Below are 16769 nucleotides of genomic sequence, written 5' to 3' on the forward strand. Positions count from 1 at the left end.
GGGGACGCGCCGTCTCCGACGCTCGTTTAATGTGACAGGCTCAGAGACGCAATCGTAGGGCCGCCGACCCCGTCGTTAGGGCCGTCGCAGGGCTCCAGATCTTTTCAAACATGTTTCATTTTATCGGCCGACGGAATCTACATTCTGCTAGTCTGAGATGGGCAACGACCCGTGTGGACAGCACAGTCAATGAGAGGAAATGCAGCGCGGAGGAGGCGTGAAAATAGAAATGGCTATTTATATAATAGTAAATAGCCTATTATATAAATAGCCATATATGTATATATATATATATATATATATTACATATAGTAATATGGCTATTTTCTAGTAGAAATGAGCTCCATCTTTTTTTGACAGCTGTCAACGTCTCGTCATCATGTGCTGATATCGCGACACTACAGCTTGGCGAATCGTCCTGACCAAGTGAAGAATCTTGAAGTCTGTGAGCCCCCGTCGTTGCGACATCCTGTAGTCTGCGCGCCGCTGCGACGCGGACACCAGCACGACGGTCGTTTAGTGTGAGAGGCTCAGCGATGTTACAACTTGAAAAGTCGTCTAGTGTGTAGCCGCCTTTACCTGTTTGTTGTAGCCCTGCAGTAGCAGCAGATGTGGTGACTGGTAGAGGGAGTGCCTCACCCCTCCTCCCCCCTGACTCCCCTCCTCCTTCTTCTTGGTCAGGGCCCCTCCCTTGGCCCTGAGGGGTCCTGGCAGGGTGGAGTAGTAGCGCTTCGGCTCATCAGCCACCCCCAACTGTTTACAGGGATACATTGTTTTGATTAATCTGACATTAAATGATTAAGCTTAACTGACAGCCCCTAAGCCCTGACTTAAAACAAACATTAATCTAATGCATCTGATACATCCACTAGGGATCGAAGATTGCAGCAAATTCATAGCTGGGTGATCCTCGTCTGGCCATAGGGCGAGACGGCCATACGCTGCAAATGGGGATCCCTAAGACCCCTATGTCCCTAAGACCTCTATGTCTCTAAGACCCCTATGTCTCTAAGACCCCTATGTCCCTAAGACCCCTATGACCCTAAGACCCCTATGTCCCTAAGACCCCTATGTCCTTAAGACCCCTATGTCCCTAAGACCCCTATGTCCCTAAGACCCCTATGACCCTAAGACCCCTATGTCTCTAAGACCCCTATGTCTCTAAGACCTCTATGTCCCTAAGACCCCTATGTCCCTAAGACCTCTATGTCTCTAAGACCCCTATGTCCTTATGACCCCTATGTCTCTAAGACCTCTATGTCCCTAAGACCCCTATGTCCCTAAGACCCCTATGTCCTTAAGACCCCTATGTCCTTAAGACCCCTATGTCCCTAAGACCCCTATGTCTCTAAGACCCCTATGTCCCTAAGACCCCTATGTCCTTAAGACCCCTATGTCCCTAAGACCCCTATGACCCTAAGACCCCTATGTCTCTAAGACCCCTATGTCCTTAAGACCCCTATGTCCTTAAGACCCCTATGTCCCTAAGACCTCTATGTCTCTAAGACCCCTATGTCCTTATGACCCCTATGTCTCTAAGACCTCTATGTCCCTAAGACCCCTATGTCCCTAAGACCTCTATGTCTCTAAGACCCCTATGTCCCTAAGACCCCTATGTCCCTAAGACCCCTATGTCCCTAAGACCTCTATGTCTCTAAGACCCCTATGTCCCTAAGACCTCTATGTCCCTAAGACCCCTATGTCCCTAAGACCTCTATGTCTCTAAGACCCCTATGTCCCTAAGACCTCTATGTCCTTAAGACCCCTATGTCTCTAAGACCCCTATGTCTCTAAGACCTCTATGTCCCTAAGACCCCTATGTCCCTAAGACCCCTATGTCCCTAAGACCTCTATGTCTCTAAGACCCCTATGTCCCTAAGACCTCTATGTCCCTAAGACCCCTATGTCCCTAAGACCTCTATGTCTCTAAGACCCCTATGTCCCTAAGACCTCTATGTCCTTAAGACCCCTATGTCTCTAAGACCCCTATGTCCCTAAGACCCCTATGTCCTTAAGACCCCTATGTCTCTAAGACCCCTATGTCCTTATGACCCCTATGTCCCTAAGACCCCTATGTCCCTAAGACCCCTATGTCCTTAAGACCCCTATGTCCCTAAGACCCCTATGTCCCTAAGACCCCTATGTCTCTAAGACCCCTATGTCTCTAAGACCCCTATGTCTCTAAGACCCCTATGTCTCTAAGACCCCTATGTCTCTAAGACCCCTATGTCCCTAAGACCCCTATGTCCCTAAGACCTCTATGTCTCTAAGACCCCTATGTCCCTAAGACCCCTATGTCCCTAAGACCCCTATGTCCCTAAGACCTCTATGTCCCTAAGACCTCTATGTCTCTAAGACCCCTATGTCTCTAAGACCCCTATGTCCCTAAGACCCCTATGTCCCTAAGACCTCTATGTCTCTAAGACCCCTATGTCCCTAAGACCCCTATGTCCCTAAGACCTCTATGTCCCTAAGACCCCTATGTCCCTAAGACCTCTATGTCCCTAAGACCCCTATGTCCCTAAGACCTCTATGTCCCTAAGACCTCTATGTCCCTAAGACCCCTATGTCCCTAAGACCCCTATGTCCCTAAGACCTCTATGTCCCTAAGACCCCTATGTCCCTAAGACCTCTATGTCCCTAAGACCTCTATGTCCCTAAGACCCCTATGTCTCTAAGACCCCTATGTCCCTAAGACCCCTATGTCCCTAAGACCTCTATGTCTCTAAGACCCCTATGTCCCTAAGACCCCTATGTCCTTAAGACCCCTATGTCTCTAAGACCCCTATGTCCTTAAGACCCCTATGTCCCTAAGACCCCTATGTCCCTAAGACCCCTATGTCCCTAAGACCCCTATGTCCCTAAGACCTCTATGTCCCTAAGACCCCTATGTCTCTAAGACCTCTATGTCTCTAAGACCCCTATGTCCTTATGACCCCTATGTCTCTAAGACCCCTATGTCCCTAAGACCTCTATGTCCCTAAGACCCCTATGTCTCTAAGACCTCTATGTCCCTAAGACCCCTATGTCCTTATGACCCCTATGTCCCTAAGACCCCTATGTCTCTAAGACCTCTATGTCTCTAAGACCCCTATGTCTCTAAGACCCCTATGTCCTTATGACCCCTATGTCCCTAAGACCCCTATGTCTCTAAGACCTCTATGTCTCTAAGACCTCTATGTCTCTAAGACCCCTATGTCTCTAAGACCCCTATGTCTCTAAGACCCCTATGTCCCTAAGACCCCTATGTCTCTAAGACCCCTATGTCTCTAAGACCTCTATGTCCTTATGACCCCTATGTCTCTAAGACCTCTATGTCCTTAAGACCCCTATGTCCTTATGACCCCTATGTCTCTAAGACCTCTATGTCTCTAAGACGTCTATGTCTCTAAGACCCCTATGTCTCTAAGACCCCTATGTCTCTAAGACCCCTATGTCCCTAAGACCCCTATGTCCTTATGACCCCTATGTCCCTAAGACCCCTATGTCTCTAAGACCCCTATGTCCCTAAGACCTCTATGTCTCTAAGACCTCTATGTCTCTAAGACCCCTATGTCCTTAAGACCTCTATGTCTCTAAGACCCCTATGTCCTTAAGACCCCTATGTCCTTAAGACCTCTATGTCTCTAAGACCCCTATGTCTCTAAGACCCCTATGTCTCTAAGACCCCTATGTCTCTAAGACCCCTATGTCTCTAAGACCCCTATGTCCTTAAGACCCCTATGTCTCTAAGACCCCTATGTCCTTAAGACCCCTATGTCCCTAAGACCCCTATGTCCCTAAGACCCCTATGTCTCTAAGACCCCTATGTCCTTAAGACCCCTATGTCCCTAAGACCCCTATGTCCCTAAGACCCCTATGTCTCTAAGACCCCTATGTCTCTAAGACCCCTATGTCTCTAAGACCCCTATGTCCCTAAGACCCCTATGTCTCTAAGACCCCTATGTCCTTAAGACCCCTATGTCTCTAAGACCTCTATGTCCCTAAGACCCCTATGTCTCTAAGACCCCTATGTCCCTAAGACCCCTATGTCCCTAAGACCCCTATGTCCCTAAGACCCCTATGTCCCTAAGACCTCTATGTCTCTAAGACCCCTATGTCCCTAAGACCCCTATGTCCCTAAGACCCCTATGTCCCTAAGACCCCTATGTCCCTAAGACCTCTATGTCCCTAAGACCCCTATGTCCCTAAGACCCCTATGTCTCTAAGACCTCTATGTCCCTAAGACCCCTATGTCTCTAAGACCCCTATGTCCCTAAGACCCCTATGTCCTTAAGACCCCTATGTCCCTAAGACCCCTATGTCCCTAAGACCCCTATGTCCTTAAGACCTCTATGTCCCTAAGACCCCTATGTCCTTAAGACCCCTATGTCTCTAAGACCCCTATGTCCCTAAGACCCCTATGTCCCTAAGACCCCTATGTCTCTAAGACCCCTATGTCCCTAAGATCCCTATGTCTCTAAGACCCCTATGTCCCTAAGACCCCTATGTCTCTAAGACCCCTATGTCTCTAAGACCCCTATGTCCCTAAGACCCCTATGTCCCTAAGACCCCTATGACCCTAAGACCCCTATGTCCCTAAGACCTCTATGACCCTAAGACCCCTATGTCCTTAAGACCCCTATGTCCTTAAGACCTCTATGTCTCTAAGACCCCTATGTCTCTAAGACCTCTATGTCCCTAAGACCCCTATGTCCTTAAGACCCCTATGTCCTTAAGACCCCTATGTCCTTATGACCCCTATGTCCTTAAGACCTCTATGTCCCTAAGACCCCTATGTCTCTAAGACCCCTATGTCTCTAAGACCCCTATGTCCCTAAGACCCCTATGTCCTTAAGACCCCTATGTCCCTAAGACCCCTATGTCTCTAAGACCCCTATGTCCTTATGACCCCTATGTCCTTAAGACCCCTATGTCTCTAAGACCCCTATGTCCTTATGACCCCTATGTCCCTAAGACCCCTATGTCCTTATGACCCCTATGTCACTAAGACCCCTATGTCCCTAAGACCCCTATGTCTCTAAGACCCCTATGTCCCTAAGACCCCTATGTCCCTAAGACCCCTATGTCCTTATGACCCCTATGTCCCTAAGACCCCTATGTCTCTAAGACCCCTATGTCCCTAAGACCCCTATGTCTCTAAGACCCCTATGTCCCTAAGACCCCTATGTCCTTATGACCCCTATGTCCTTAAGACCCCTATGTCCTTAAGACCCCTATGTCCCTAAGACCCCTATGTCCTTATGACCCCTATGTCCCTAAGACCCATATGTCCTTAAGACCCCTATGTCCTTATGACCCCTATGTCCCTAAGACCCATATGTCCTTAAGACCCCTATGTCCTTAAGACCCCTATGTCCTTAAGACCCCTATGTCCCTAAGACCCCTATGTCCTTATGACCCCTATGTCCCTAAGACCCATATGTCCTTAAGACCCCTATGTCCCTAAGACCCATATGTCCTTAAGACCCCTATGACCCTAAGACCCCTATGTCCTTATGACCCCTATGTCCCTAAGACCCCTATGTCCCTAAGACCCCTATGTCCTTAAGACCCCTATGTCCTTAAGACCCCTATGTCCTTAAGACCCCTATGTCCCTAAGACCCCTATGTCCTTAAGACCTCTATGTCCTTAAGACCCCTATGTCCTTAAGACCCCTATGTCCTTAAGACCCCTATGTCCTTAAGACCCCTATGTCCTTAAGACCCCTATGTCCCTAAGACCCCTATGTCCTTAAGACCCCTATGTCTCTAAGACCTCTATGTCCCTAAGACCCCTATGTCCCTAAGACCCCTATGTCCCTAAGACCCCTATGTCCCTAAGACCCCTATGTCCCTAAGACTTCTATGTCTCTAAGACCCCTATGTCCCTAAGACCCCTATGTCCCTAAGACCCCTATGTCCCTAAGACCCCTATGTCCTTAAGACCCCTATGTCCCTAAGACCCCTATGTCCTTAAGACCCCTATGTCCCTAAGACCTCTATGTCTCTAAGACCCCTATGTCCCTAAGACCCCTATGTCCCTAAGACCTCTATGTCTCTAAGACCCCTATGTCCCTAAGACCCCTATGTCCTTAAGACCCCTATGTCCTTAAGACCTCTATGTCTCTAAGACCCCTATGTCCCTAAGACCTCTATGTCTCTAAGACCCCTATGTCCCTAATACCCCTATGTCCCTAAGACCTCTATGTCTCTAAGACCCCTATGTCCCTAAGACCCCTATGTCCCTAAGACCTCTATGTCTCTATGACCCCTATGTCCCTAAGACCTCTATGTCTCTAAGACCCCTGTGTCCCTAAGACCCCTATGTCCTTAAGACCCCTATGTCCCTAAGACCTCTATGTCTCTAAGACCCCTATGTCCCTAAGACCCCTATGTCCCTAAGACCTCTATGTCTCTAAGACCCCTATGTCCCTAAGACCCCTATGTCCTTAAGACCCCTATGTCCTTAAGACCCCTATGTCCCTAAGACCCCTATGTCCCTAAGACCTCTATGTCCCTAAGACCTCTATGTCCCTAAGACCTCTATGTCCCTAAGACCTCTATGTCTCTAAGACCCCTATGTCTCTAAGACCCCTATGTCCCTAAGACCCCTATGTCCTTAAGACCCCTATGTCTCTAAGACCTCTATGTCCATAAGACCTCTATGTCCTTATGACCCCTATGTCCCTAAGACCTCTATGTCTCTAAGACCTCTATGTCCCTAAGACCTCTATGTCCCTAAGACCTCTATGTCCTTATGACCCCTATGACCCTAAGACCCCTATGACCCTAAGACCCCTATGTCTCTAAGACCCCTATGTCCTTATGACCCCTATGTCCTTAAGACCCCTATGTCCCTAAGACCCCTATGACCCTAAGACCCCTATGACCCTAAGACCCCTATGTCTCTAAGACCCCTATGTCTCTAAGAACCTACTGAAACAAAATCATTGCATACCGTTGGCAAACAGCCACCACGGCTGCAGAAAAAATGTGATACGGTCTGGTGAAAAAGGCTGCATGTTGGCAAGTCTCAAGTCGTGCAAATGTGCAAAAAGCTTATTTTTATGTGTTTTTGCTTATTACGAAAGTGTTGAAGAGCCCACTCAATATAACAAACAACAGTTTTAGGATCACAACATTTTTATCATTTACTTATGATTTCTTCGGCGGATGGGTTGTTGTTTTCCTCTCCACTCCACCAGGCTCGGGGCCGAGGGGCTACCCTTTTACCACCCCGAGACCTGGTTGAGGGGCTCACCTGGGCTATATTTCTGGACACCCCTCCAGAAGCCACGTCATCGTCTCGTCATCTAATACCGACAGACCATGCATCCCGTTGGGTGGGTGGTACACCGGGCAATCCAGGATAACATGGTCTGCGGTTTGGTCCTCTGCGCCACACTCGCACAACGCATTTGGGGCCAAGCCCTATCTGTGCATTGATGAGCGGAAACGCCCGACGCCGGTCCGGAGACGATTGAGCCTCACCCAGGATAGCCTTGGCAAGTCCATCCCGAGGGGCTCAGGGCCGGCGACTGGGATGTGGTCGCGGAGTTTGGAGGTGTTTGCCTCCCACTCCGCGCGCCACATATAATCCGCCCATCCTGCCGCACTGATGTTAAGATCTCTGCATTGCTGCCTGAGATCCTGTGCGGCAGGCACAAATGGGTGTCTCGACTTGAGACGCCGGGAGGGCTCCGCTGTTATAGTGAGCCTATCATGGAGCAGATGGTTATTAAGCTCCACGGCCCGGCAGGCGAGACGTGCTGTGGCTCCCATGCGGCGGAGGCCTGCGGGCTGGATGCCTGCTAGGATGGGAAGGTTGTCCACGGGGGTAGGACGCAGGCATCCTGTCACAATGCGCAAGGCTTCGTTTATAGGCGAGTCGATGAGGCGGGTGTGGGCACTGCGACACCATACTGGGGCGCAGTATTCACTAGTTGAATAAACGAAGGCTAGGGCTGCCGTGCGCAAGGTCCTTGCACCGGCGCCCCAGCCCGAGCCAACCAGTCGCCTCATCAACGCCACACGAGCTGTTAACTTCTTGCGCAGTGACTCGAGGTGCCGGCGAAACGTGAGCGTCCTATCCAATGTCACGCCGATAGACTGGCTCAGCGGAACATGGCAGGGGAGTTCCATCTAGGTGTACTCTAAGCTCACGTTTAGCCTCCCTGTTGTTAAGGTGGAAGGCAGCCGACACACTTATGATTTGTGAATTGGATTCACTGTCTCTATTGGGTAAGGGATGTATGGCTTGTATACAAACATATGTTTTAGGATGTGTTCAAAAGCAAGGACTGTGTGATCATCTAATTATGTGCAGTTATGTGTGTTAGCATGTTGATGTTCTATTAGCATGTTGTGATGTGCTTAACATGCAGTTAGATATTCATAGGAATATTCCTTTTTAGCGCTAGCTATTAGCAGCTATTTTGCCTGCATTTTGATTCAGAACGCGTTTCTCCGCTATTTGGTTTGAGATGGACCAACATTAAAATACTCATCTTCTTCAACTATTTGCAATGTATGACACATCATTTGAAAGCTTACAATCTGCACTTTCATAATCTGGACAAAACTGAAAAATGACCTCTTGAGGACTTTTTAACCAGACCCTGTCACATAGGGGTAGTGGTGGTCTAGTGGATAGTGAGTTGGACTTGTGATCGGAAGGTTGTGAGTTCAAATCCCGCCTGAAACCACACCACTACTAGTGTGCCCTTGAGTAAGGCACTTAGCCCTCAGTTACTCCCGGGGGAATGTCCCTGTAATTCGTAATTGTAAATCGCTTTGGATTAAAAGCGTCTGCTAAATGGCAAAATTATTAATTTAAAATTACATATGACCTAACAGGTTAACAGCCATTATGATAGACTGGTAGCATTAGCAAAATATCAAGCACAAAATTCATAATTCAAAATACTGTTAAAAATGTTAAGTGTTTCATAAACATGCATCGCTAACATGCTAACACGCTAACGTTAATCCTTCCATCAAGGTGCTAGCGAGCGTCCTGATGTTTTCCCCAAAAGTTCTGGGATTTTCTACAAGGTACCCGGATCAGAAAGGATTGCCATCCCACCCGATGTGGCGAGGAAAAACTCCTGGCCCTAGCAGTAGTAGCCTACTGGAAACAGAGTCAGATGTAGGGCCCCCACCTGGTTGAGGCTGGTCTCGCTAAGGCTACGGCAGAGGGCGGAGCCACCGCGAGGCAGGGTCAGAGTCCCCTTAGCTCTGTTCCTCTGGAGCTTACGAGCCTGGGCGTTGATATCTGAGAGAGAGGAGGAAGAAAGAGAAGACAGAGGGAGAGAGAGAGAGAGAGAGAGAGAGAGAGAGAGAGAGAGAGAGAGAGAGAGAGAGAGAGAGAAGAAGGAAGAGAAGCGATAGAGAGAGAGAGAGAGAGAGAGAGAGAGAGAGAGAGAGAGAGAGAGAAGGAGGAAGAGAAGTGATAGAGGACGGGGGGAGAGTTTTTTGTTAGTGTCTAGAAGAGATGAATCTGTGTCGATGAGTCATGATTCAGGCGAAACAAGCGGACCAGGTGAATCATGTGAACCAGGTGGATCATGTGAACCAGGTGAATCATGTGAACCAGGTGAACCAGGTGGATCATGCGTATCAAGCGCTTCCTTTCCGATGGGCTGTGACCACACGGACATGCAATGACATCCAAACTCACACAGGTACACAGACGTCAGGTAACAGAATGGTTCCTACTGAACACTGTTGAAGTTAGTGATCGGTGAGAGGAATGGGCTTCTCAAGTCTTTAGGACCCAGGGGTGAATCTGCCTTCCCTTTCATAGAAGAGCTTTCAAATTGGACTGGAATTATAGGTGTTTAAGCTTCTGTTATGTCAGAGTAACACCAATGTAGCACAAAGTCACGTTTCGAAGTTCACTTTAAGTGAGTAATCAGTAATTAAAGTAATCAGCTTTAAGTCATTCATATATTTTCCTCTGCCTCAGGACTGTGTCTTTGATGGTTGACTAGTCATCTAGGCAAGCAATGTTACAGCTGGTTGCTAGCTAGTATTAGCGACCTGTTCAACAATATCCCATTTCACAGATAATTTACTCTTCTCACTAATGGTAGCATACCTGACATTGCCTTGGATAGTATTCATATCCAGAGAAAATCTCCAGATTATGCCGATAACAAGCAGCAGATATGAAGTTGATGCACATTTTTGCCAAACTCTACTGTCTATATGACTCGCACACAACTTGTTTCGACATGGGGACGGGCACACTCCAGTGCCTTAAGATGATTGTAATTGGTGACATCAGAAGTCACAGCTATTTACAATGTCATGAAATAGAAAAGGGGGTGGCGCACTGAAGCACCTTCAAGTGCCATTAATTCGAAGACAACTTAGATATGAAAAAGTTAGGGCATTACTATAAACCCAACCCTTTAGACAGTTACAAACCCCAACTGTAGACAGTTCAGAACTGCAGACTTTAAACAGTTTAAAACTCATGATGAACTTGAGTTGATTAACTTGATGGAATTAGATGGTTTTTTTCTTTTTCTTTTTTTTGGTCCATTTTCCATTAGAATTGTCATATCTATACTCCCACTGCAAACTGTTCGACACTCTATAGGATGATATGCATGGAACATGAACACAACTTTAGACCCATTGAGGTATGGAAGCATCTGACAAACATTAGTATGTATGGGGTGGGTGGGTGGGTATGGGAGTATGGGAGGGGCGGAGGGGTTGGATTGGTGGGCAGAAACAAGGTTGTACCGAGCAAGGCAGAGGTGGTGGTTTCCATGGAGGTGGAGTGGGTGACAGACACCATACCTGAGGCCAGTCCCCACCTTTAGAGCTGGGCTTGGCGGGCTGGGCCACCCGGGACCGGAGAGGGGAGCTCCAGTGCCTACCTAGCCCGGACCGACCCATTAGAGCAGCTAGGAAGGGGGGTGTTTTGGGCCCTACAACAAGGAAGGGCAGTGAGGGGCGTCTGGAAGACACCCCACGAAAACCACACATATACATGGTACAGGCGTGCACAGGACAACACGGGTAGTACACGGGTAGTACACGGGTAGTACACGGGTAGTACACGGGTAGAACACGGGTAGAACACGGGTAGAACACGCTAAGGGTCTGTGGCACTGGCGTCTGTATGTCCACACGCTATCTGGAGAAGGGACGGGGCTGCAAGTGATCAGGGGACGAACCAGGACCAGGATGTATAGAATAAGAAGGTAGTGATGTCATAAAAACAGTGATCCGCAACGCCCCCACCCTGGACTCCTTCAAACTAGCCCTCAAAACTCATCTGTTCTCCAAGGCCTTTGGCCCCTAGTCATTGTTTCAGTTTTGCTTTGTTTGTTTTCTGTTTTGTCTGTCCGATCATTCCCCTGTAAAGCGTCCTTGGGCTTTTTGAAAGGCGCTATATAAATTAAAGTTATTATTATTATTATTATTATTATTATTATTAAATCTACAGGAAGCATATCTGCACTGGGACTCAACGCGGCTGATCAGAACCTACGGTCTAACCTTAAAAGTATGTTCTCGACTCCACATCAGAGGAGACGGTCCGTGGGGGAGGGGACTTCTCCTCCAATGCCGTTAGAGAACAGTGCTCAACAGGAAATCGAGATTTTTGAGACTCGGCCGTAGTTTCCTAGGCAACGTTCCGATATCCGCGCTAGCCGACGACATAGTAAAAAGCCCAAGTGTGTGGACCTTGAAACATTGCGTTAAGCCTAAGAGAACAGACTTGTGTGTATTTCCTTGTGTTCCTTGTGTGTCTCTTGTCCGCCCTCTGTCTCTTGTCCGTCCTCTGTCTCTTGTCCGTCCTCTGTCTCTTGTCCGTCCTCGGTCTCTTTCTACAACCCGGAGAGGAAACCTGGCCAACAGTTTTACGGGTCATAGCGTCAAACAGATGTTCACAAATGTTTGGGACCCTCTCCAAACATGAACATGGGGGGCTAAAGACACCTCATGAGCTTAGAATGATAAGGTTCTATCTCCGTTTAGGGCAGTTCAGAGATATTGAGCGTCAAAGTTTTTACATTCCATTATGTTTTGTGAGATGGAACCTTTGTATTTTATTAATTACTAACAAAGAAATGTCAACATTTAAAAAATAACACCACACAGGCATTAATAAACACCTAATGGATCAGATTATGTAAAAAACTCAATTTTGACCAGAAATGGAGGTAGAACCTTATAATTCTAACGTCACAACCTCTGGTTTAAGACATTGAGCATCTCTGCTGGGTAGTTTGTCCTCCGGGTCAGGTGGTCAGAGAGTGTACACACATACACACGGCCAGCACACAGAGCCTAGTATACAGTGTTTCTTTGAACACTGTAACTCTGTAGAGAAAGGGTTAGGATGGGGATGGGAGGGGGTTAGTGTGTTAGTGTTTCTGGGGTAAGACTGGAAATGACTGCTCTGTGTTATTATACCATGTTACTCCTTCCTGTGTGTGTGTGTGTGTGTGCGTGTGTGTGTGTGTGTGTGTGTGTGTGTGTGTGTGCGCACGTGCATGTGTTTCTGTGTGTGTGTGTGTGTGTCTAAATGTTTATTACTAAATGTGTGTGTGTGTCTAAATGTCACATGTTTAATCTATTAGTGCATTAATTCCATGTAAAGGTCACCGAATGACTATAATTCAACACACACACTGTACACACACACACCCTGCTGCATTGCAGATGTCAAGCTTTAGGCGCAGACTCTAAAGCCCTGAGGCACACAATGAAACACCTCTAGGATGTAGAGGCGGGAGAAGGGCTTATTCATTCACAGGAAACCCAATAACAAGTCCTGAATACCTTCCTGTCTGTCTGTCTGTCTGTCTGTCTGTCAGAGAGGTCCATTGGTTTCAGTCTATGACCAACCTGGTTTGACATACCCATTGAAGACATTTAACCAGCAAGGTTGGTAGAGAGGGATGCTTAACAGCGTAATGCCTTTCACTCATTCATAAAACCGTCAGACACCCCAACGTAGAGACACTCCACTCTCACTGGCTTCAGCTTTCAATCAATCAATCGACCGGCCAATCGGCGCGTCTCACCTGCACTTAAGACCCGGTCCCGGAGCTGGGCTAGACTGAGAAAACTCAGGACTGTCAGGACTATCGACGTGAGACGGATGTGTGTTTGTGTGTGTGTGTGTGTGTGTGTGTGTGCGTGTGTGTGTGCGCGTGTGTGCGTGTGCTTGTGTGTGTGTGTGTGTGTGTGTGTGTGTGTATGTATGCACTGAGAAAAAAAGGCTTTTGGATTTACGTCACTGTACAAAAAAGGTGTCACATGATCGAATGTGTTTAATTAAAAGTGTCGACATGACACATTTCAATCGTGTGGAACCGATGTATACACTTTTACATCCAAAGGCCTTTTTTTCAAGGTGTGTGTGTGTGTGTGTGTGTGTGTGTGAGAGAGAGAGAGAGAATGAGAGAGGAGTATCCCAGATCAAATGGACCTATGCTGTCTTGTCAGTATAGATAGTGAGGATAATGACTAACTACTCTGTCACAGTACAAAGAAACATCACAAGCATTGTTCTACTGTTCCTTTATCCTGCTTAGAGAGCAGAGAGCTTTTTACATGCTCTACACACACACATACACACACACACATACACACACATACATACGCACACATACACACACATACATACGCACACATACACACACACATACACACACATACACATACACACACAACACACGCACGCGCATGCACGTACGCACACACACACACACACACACACACACACACATACACACACATACACACACACACACATACACACACACATACACACACATACACACACATACACACACACATACACACACATACACACACACACACATACACACACACACATACACACACACATACACACACATACACACACACATACACACACATACACACACATACACACACACACACACAACCACACACACATACACACACACACACAAACACACAACCACACACACACTCCCTGTGCAGAGCTAATGAGCTGCCCTTTTCTGCTGAGTTTGACAAGTGGAGGAAGAGAGGGAATTAAAGAACAGCTGCTCTGGGTGTGAGAGCGCAATATAACACTTACAGTACATATAACACACACACACACACACACACATACACGTACACACACACACGCACACGCACACACACACGCACACACACACACACACACACACACACACACACACACACACACACACACTCACACACACACACCATGTACCATGTAGGAGATAACAACATTAACTGGAGGACAGCTAACAGAGGTCATTTAACCCAGAGAACCACTCAGACCACTGAACCAGACCACAACCATAACCACTGTGTGTGTGTGTGTGTGTGTGTAGTGTGTACGTGTGTATGTGTGTATGTGTGTGTGTAGTGTGCGTGTAGTGTGTAGTGTGTAGTGTGTACGTATGTGTATTGTGTACGTGTGTATGTGTGTATGTGTACGTATGTATGTGTAGTGTGTATGTGTGTGTGTGTAGTGTGTACGTATGTATGTGTGTGTGTGTAGAGTGTATGTGTGTGTGTGTAGTGTGTATGTGTGTATGTGTCTGTGTATGTGTAGTGTGTAGTGTGTACGTATGTACGTGTGTGTGTAGTGTGTATGTGTGTGTGTGTGTAGTGTGTGTGTGTGTAGTGTGTAGTGTGTATGTGTGTAGTGTGTACGTATGCATGTATGTGTGTAGTGTGTACGTGTGCATATGTGTGTGTGTAGTGTGTACATATGCATGTATGTGTGTAGTGTGTACGTATGCATGTATGTGTGTAGTGTGTACGTGTGCATATGTGTGTGACGTGTGTACATATGCATGTGTGTGTGTAGTGTGTACATATGCATGTGTGTGTGTAGTGTGTACGTGTGCGTGGTGCGAAGCTCCTCCCACTAACTCACCGGCGGTGACGGTGTCCTTCTCCCTGGCTCCCTGCTCCTCCACCTCCGCACGGCGCCGCAGCTCAAACCTCCGGGCGTGGCCCTCCCTGGGCTTCCACAGCTCCTGCAGAAGCAGCGGCTTCTCGTTGTCACCCAGTGGCCGCAAACACTCCGTCCTCCACCCCCCGCCTTCCCCCTCCTCCCCCGGCTCTCCTCCCCCTCCCCCTCCTCCTCCTCCCCCTCCTCCTCCTCCACCCTCCAAGCGACCGATCACGTCGCACAGGACGTAGGCGTGGGCCCCGGCCTTGTTCAGGGAGTAGCGCTCCAGCGCCTCCTTGACCAGCTCCTGGGCGCTGGAGCGCTGCGTGGCCAGCACGCTCTTGTAGTTGGCGCCGGCGCAGATCTCGTCGCCGAAGATCTTGAGGACACCGGGGGCCGAGCTCTGGGTGGAGAGCTCGGCCGGGTCGTCGACCACGGGGGGCTGGTTCTGCTGGTGGTGGTGGTGGTGGTGGTCGGGGGACTCCCCCGTGACGGAGCGGCGGTCCCGCGCGTCGTTGTTGCCGTTGTCGGCGTTGGGGACGCGGTCCCGGTAGCTCAGCGTGCGGTACAGGACCTGACCGGGCCACGACGTGGCGGGAGGAGAGGGACCGATCGTTAGGCAGGGTAGGTTAGGTAGGCAGGGTAGGTAGGTAGAGTAGGGTAGGCAGGGTAGGGTAGGTAGAGTAGGGTAGGCAGGGTAGGTAGAGTAGGTAGAGTAGGTAGGCAGGGTAGGTAGAGTAGGGTAGGTAGGGTAGGTAGAGTAGGGTAGGTAGAGTAGGGTAGGTAGGGTAGGTAGAGTAGGGTAGGTAGAGTAGGGTAGGCAGGGTAGGTAGAGTAGGGTAGGTAGAGTAGGGTAGGCAGGGTAGGTAGAGTAGGGTAGGTAGAGTAGGGTAGGCAGGGTAGGTAGAGTAGGGTAGGCAGGGTAGGTAGGCAGGGTAGGTAGAGTAGGGTAGGCAGGGTAGGTAGAGTAGGCAGGGTAGGTAAAGTAGGGTAGGCAGGGTAGGTAGAGTAGGCAGGGTAGGTAGAGTAGGGTAGGCAGGGTAGGTAGAGTAGGGTAGGCAGGGTAGGTAGAGTAGGCAGGGTAGGTAGAGTAGGCAGGGTAGGTAAGGTAGAGTAGGCAGGGTAGGCAGGGTAGGTAGAGTAGGCAGGGTAGGTAGAGTAGGCAGGGTAGGTAAGGTAGAGTAGGCAGGGTAGGCAGGGTAGGTAGGGTAGGTAGGCAGGGTAGGCAGGGTAGGTAGGCAGGGTAGGCAGGGTAGGTAGGCAGGGTAGGCAGGGTAGGTAGGTAGGTAGGTAGGTAGAGTAGGTAGGGTAGGTAGGCAGGGTAGGTAGAGTAGGGTAGGCAGGGTAGGTAGGGTAGGTAGGCAGGGTAGATAGGGTAGGTAGGTAGGGTAGGTAGGTAGGCAGGGTAGGTAGGGTAGGTAGGCAGGGTAGGGTAGGGTAGGTAGGCAGGCTAGGTAGGGTAGGTAGGCAGGTAGGGTACCTGGGTGAAGGTGTTAGGGTTAGGGTACCTGGGTGAAGGTGTTAGGGTTAGGGTACCTGGGTGAAGGTGCGGCTCTGGCGTTTGATGCGGCTCTTGGAGGGCAGAGACATGCTCGCCCCCGACGTGGAGCCGTAGAACATGGCGCAGGAGGGGCTGTCGGTTCCACACGCTCTGGAACTGAGAACACACACACACACACACACATGCTCTGGAACTGAGAACACACACACACACACACGCATGCTCTGGAACTGAGAACACATACACACACATGCTCTGGAACTGAGAACACACACACACACACGCTCTGGAACTGAGAACACACACACACACGCACGCACACACACACACACACACACACACACATACACA

The 16769-nt window shown here is 48.9% G+C and overlaps 1 protein-coding gene across 1 annotated transcript in view; it reads right to left on the minus strand.

The window, feature by feature from the left end:
• Positions 1-16537, minus strand: part of radil (Ras association and DIL domains) — a gene marked incomplete at both ends in the record, with an annotated part of 50920 nt that extends 34383 nt beyond the window's left edge. Inside the window, 5 exons of the mRNA XM_080523726.1 lie at positions 580-753; positions 9144-9256; positions 10812-10925; positions 14900-15491; positions 16454-16537. Coding sequence (XP_080379852.1) covers positions 580-753; positions 9144-9256; positions 10812-10925; positions 14900-15491; positions 16454-16537 — 1077 coding nt within the window. The remainder of the gene's footprint in view (positions 1-579; positions 754-9143; positions 9257-10811; positions 10926-14899; positions 15492-16453) is intronic.
• Between the last annotated feature and the right edge of the window lie 232 nt (positions 16538-16769).

The sequence above is a fragment of the Nansenia antarctica genome (genome assembly GCF_963989245.1).
Source record: "Nansenia antarctica genome assembly, chromosome: 2".
Classification (NCBI taxonomy): Eukaryota; Metazoa; Chordata; class Actinopteri; order Argentiniformes; family Microstomatidae; genus Nansenia; species Nansenia antarctica.